Source organism: Triticum urartu, chromosome 5A (genome assembly GCF_056163025.1).
Source record: "Triticum urartu cultivar PI428250 chromosome 5A, HENAU_Tu73, whole genome shotgun sequence".
Taxonomy (NCBI): domain Eukaryota; kingdom Viridiplantae; phylum Streptophyta; class Magnoliopsida; order Poales; family Poaceae; genus Triticum; species Triticum urartu.
In genome coordinates this window covers 361,088,517-361,093,287 of record NC_141877.1, presented here as the reverse complement: position 1 = coordinate 361,093,287, position 4,771 = coordinate 361,088,517, and the positions used below count along the sequence as shown (strand labels likewise).

General features: G+C 48.1%; 1 protein-coding gene across 1 annotated transcript; it reads left to right on the top strand.

The window, feature by feature from the left end:
- Positions 1 to 3,820: 3,820 nt before the first annotated feature.
- On the top strand, positions 3,821 to 4,321 carry LOC147971393 (SKP1-like protein 11). The gene has a single exon (XM_087523955.1). The coding sequence runs from the start codon at positions 3,821 to 3,823 to the stop codon at positions 4,319 to 4,321; it is 501 nt and encodes a 166-aa protein (XP_087380081.1).
- The last annotated feature ends 450 nt before the right edge of the window (positions 4,322 to 4,771 follow it).

Genomic DNA, 4,771 nt, shown 5'->3' with positions numbered 1-4,771 from the left:
ATGTTGCCAACATCGGGCGTGCGTAAACGGGGACCAGCATAAAAATTAGACTAAGTAGGACCAGCATAAAAATTAGACTAAGTACTTGAGCAAGAGACGGCGCGGCTGGCGACTAGCGAGTGCTAGATGAAGACAAAAATGTAGTTGCTGAAATCAGAGGTAGGCTGAAGATGCCATGTTGGTTGCTTGTAGAAGAGCGGTGGCAATGCTCGAAGTTGGCGAGGAAGAACCCAGTAGTGTGATGAATACCATGCACACAATGGCGATCCTACGTGGTGACACAACAAATGCCAAGGTAGGCATCAACACACAGATACGACGATGTAGACTGCATGCGGAGACACTACGGTCCGTGGGGGCGACATAGCTGCAACTCATGATCTGGTGCAACGGCGGGGAGGACCACGGGGAGGCGGTGTTGCGGCCCGAAGAGGCGATGCAGGTGCGGCCCATTGCTCGATCAATGGAGAGGCACACGTACTTGATGACGACCTTTGGGGGATCCTCTGGAGGACCAGGTTGGAGCGGGAGAGGATGACTGGCCAAGAACAACATGCAGACGGAAGTGCGGACAACGGACGTCCCTTGGGGGCGATGCATGTTGTGCCAAGCCACACAACTGAAGAAGAGGGCAGTGCAGTTGGTGCCGATGCCGAGGTAGAGGCACACAGAGAGTTGATGTGCGATGGGCAATGCAAACCAATCATAGATAAGAAACAAAAAAAAGTAACACTTATCAATCAACCAATGAAAGATAGAAAAACTCGAGCAGCAGATCAGAAAAAAAAACTCTCTCGGCGGACGAACCTTAGTAATGGTATAGAGGAGCTAGGTGCAAGAACTTGGGGCACATACTGTGTATGAGGATTAAAATGGAGAGAATTGATGTAATGCTTGTGTATTATTGAACCTAGTGAATGAGTATATATAGTGGTATAAGAGCATCTACATCCAAGCAGCCAAACCCCCCTCAAACGCCCGGGCGGACGGCCCGGTTAGTAACCGGTAAAAATAACCGACTCAGATGGGCGCCTCAAACGGGCCTCAAACGCCCAGGCTGACTGGCACCCCTCATATCTAGCGCAAATATGGGGCTGATATGGGCAGGCCCGGGCGCGCCTGGGCGCGTCCGCTACGTCGGACTTATGATGGGTTCCAAACGAAAACACTCTGAAACCCGACGGTCTGAAGCTCGTCTCCTCCATTGGACCGATGTCGCCACGTGGTGCCACTTCGGTGGGCAGCGTAGCCTTGACCTAGCTATTTAAGCCGACCGTAGGCATCGAAACCCTACCCGTACACATTTCCCTCCCGTCCGCCGCCGTACTTTCCAATCACCGTCCGCCACCAGTAGTAGCCATGCCCCCACGCCGTCGGGTAAGGAGTTACCCATATCTAACACCAATGCGTCGGCCGTAGCTCCTTGAGCAGATTCGGGTAAGGCGCGAAGCCCGAATCGCCGCACGAATACCTCCAGATGCGTTGGATCCGGAGGAGGAGGTGGAGGAGGATGGGGAGGACGCATAATTGGAGGAGGAGCAGGAGGAGGGGGATGTGGGGGATGCTGGGGACGCTAATCTACAAGCGGAGCAGCAGGCGATCCTCAATTTCCTCTGGTCGAAATCGGAGGCGGAGGCCAACTGCCGTCATCTGCAGGAGGCGGAGGCGGAGCAGGGCGTGGAAGTCAACAATATGCTCCCGTATATGGATGAGGATCAAGAGGAGCCGGAGCCATCCTATGCATCCATCTACCTGGCGCCCCGCGCCGATGTCGTGGACATCTCCGACGATGAAGCGTAGTTAGGCTAGGGTGATGTGCATAGTACATAGGATTTCTTTTGCATGGTTTGTATGAATCTAGGGGAGGAAATATAAGAGACTCGGATGCATAGCACAAAGTATAAGGTGTGACCTGTCAGTGCCCACGGATGTGCCCGGTCAAGTCCACGGGCGTCTGAAGGTAGATGCTCTAAGACTTTGAGGGCAAGAAGCCATCTAATGTTAAGATGGAAATGATTCCTCTCTAATCCTATGCAGTCACTGAGTAGCAAATATACTTCTAACAAACACTACAAGCATCGGTACTATTAAACATCCATGACTTTGTCTTTTGTGTGTAGCTTACGTGACAAAGTATTTGATCATAAAACTTTGAGTGAATTCCACTTTTTACCCTGTAGTTGTATATTTATGACACATAGACCCTATTTGGTTCGGCTGTGGATTTCTAAAAGCAGCTGTGAAAAATCTACTGTGGAAAAACAGCTGTGGAAAATCTGATGTGAAAAAGATGTAGGTTATTTGGCAAACCAGCTGATACAGCTTTTTCAGATTTTGGTCCGCAGCGGAATCAGATTTTGGAAAGCACGTCCTGGGCTGCTTCTGTTTTTGGTTCAGATTTTGGCAGCAGATTTCTGGAATCGGATTCTACTGGGTTCGCCCTTTGGTTCAGATTCTGCTGCGCGGCAGCGGAATCCGTCGATAAAAGCTGAACCAAACAGGGCCATATTACCCCATTTAGTGAAACTTCTATCAAAATATCAAATTTTGAAGACTTTTAACACCGTATTACCCCAGTTTTCATTTTGCTTGTTTGTGTTAGCTAGGATCTCGGCATGTTGCATCAATGATTCGTAAAAAAAATGTGTAAAGAACAGAGGGCATCATTGATGATCATGTTCAAAATTCTCTTGTCCATCTGTCTCATTCCTCGTCCTTGTCACAATATTGTTAGACCCCTGGCGTGAACTCACACATTGCCTGATGAATACGCATCAGAAATCAAGGGTCCAAAGCTTCTTACAACGGTATTCTAGACGGATTTCCACTCGACGGGGTAATTAATGTCACAAATGTATATCTATCTAGGGGGTAAAATGTGGAATTCACTCTAAAACTTTATACACATCATGTCTATTTGCATGTGGAATGTTTTATATTTTTTGACAAAAATAATAATATATTTTCCCTTTTTTGAAAAGCTGGGCTCCATGAAACATGAGCTCCATTCATCATTCTCACATTACCGCCGCCCAAGATATTACGGTTGCGGGTTTTCTCCGTTTCCTACCAGAACAGAAGTAAGTATTGTAGCAGTATCACGAGTAACGCTACACATACAAATGAGTTATAAGGTTTTACAAAGAAGGTTAATTTGATTGGTTAATAGGTCAGGAACACGGGGGGTTGGGGGGGGGGGGGGGGGGGGGGGGAGGGGGCAAGTTTGTGATTGGTTACTACTCCCTTCGTCCCATAATGTAAGACTTTTTTTGACGTTATACTAGTGTAAAAAAACGTCTTACGTTGTGAGACGGAGGGAGTAGATGAAAAAAGCCTGTAAAATCCTGTATTCTTTTGTACATCTAGCATTTTTGGTAGTATCACTCTCTCACCTACTGTACCCGGCAAAGCAAGCCTGCGATGAGTATATACTCACAAATGGTAATCAGCTATTCGCGAGTTCTCCAATATTTTTCAGGGAAGCGAGCTGTCCAATTAAATGTGAGCTATATTTTTTCTCTCCATTTACTTTTTGAGATTTTTTCCCCATTTCTTACCGCAGATTTGAGAACTTTCCTTTTTTGCGCATAAGGAAGGGCTCACTCTCTCACCTACCATCTACCGAGCAAAGCAGCCCGGCCCAGCAGGGACAAGGGTCACGCTAGGGCTTCACGACAAGGGTCATCGTCCGCCGCGCTACCTATAATTTCATTTCAAACCCCCCGTTCACACGATCCTCCCACCTAGCTTCGGTACCTACCTACCCACCTACCCCTTTCCATTTCCGTTTCGAATGGTAGGGTTTCGTGCGGAGCGAGCCATGGCGGCGCGCGGCCTGAAGGGCAAAGCTGCGGCGCAGGAGAACGGAGGCCTGAAGATCACGCTCGTCAGCTCCGACAAACAGCGCTTCTGCCTGCCGGAGCCCGCGGCGAGGGTGTCAAAGGTCATCAGTAAAAGTATCTACGGCTACCTCACCGGTGCCGACATCACGCTCGAGTTTCCCGCCGAGGCTGTCAAGATGGTCGCGCAGTACTGCAAGCGGAAGGCAGCGGACGGCGTCGAAATGACGCACGGGTGGGAAAGAGAGTTCCTCCGCGACCTCGGCCAGGCGCAGCTGTACGACGTGCTCCACGCCGCCAGCAACCTCGAGATCGAGGAGCTCGTGGACCTGGCCTGCAAGCGCGTCGCCGACATGATCAGGGGCAAGGCGCCGGCGGAGATCCGCAGGATCTTCGGTATCGACAACGACGAGTTCATGTCGGAGCAGCGTGAAGAGATCCGCAGGGACAACTCGTGGATCGATATGACGGCTGAAGAATAGACCGAAATCGAGTACTAGCTCAGACATCGGCTCGTATTCTTCTTCACCGTTATTACATCTTTTTGATCGATGCTGCTTAGATCTGCCATTACATTTTTTTTTCTATATCCTAAAATGGTGGATACTGGATTTTCAAATTTCTGAACTATGTTCAAGTTTCTTTGTGGATTAAATGTACCCTTGGGAATTTCATGGAATGTTCAATCAAGGAAAATAATGTAATTTAATTTGTTCCTTTATGCTAGGGCTTCGACATTATATCATGTCTGCTTATGTACTTCGAATTCTGCAAGAGCAACATACTTTTCTGGAGAAGCAGTAAAAAGTAAAAACATCTGCCACAAAGAACGGTTTGCGGTTCTTTCCCAGCTACTATTCGAATTGGAGTCGTTTTATTACTTCAATGTTTTTTTTGTTTTTTTTAAGAAAATAAAGACTATTTTGCATATA

What these genes read in the sequence shown, in the direction of transcription:
- LOC147971393 (XM_087523955.1), top strand. Translation starts at nt 3,821, where the DNA reads ATGGCGGCGCGCGGCCTGAAGGGCAAAGCTGCGGCGCAGGAGAACGGA.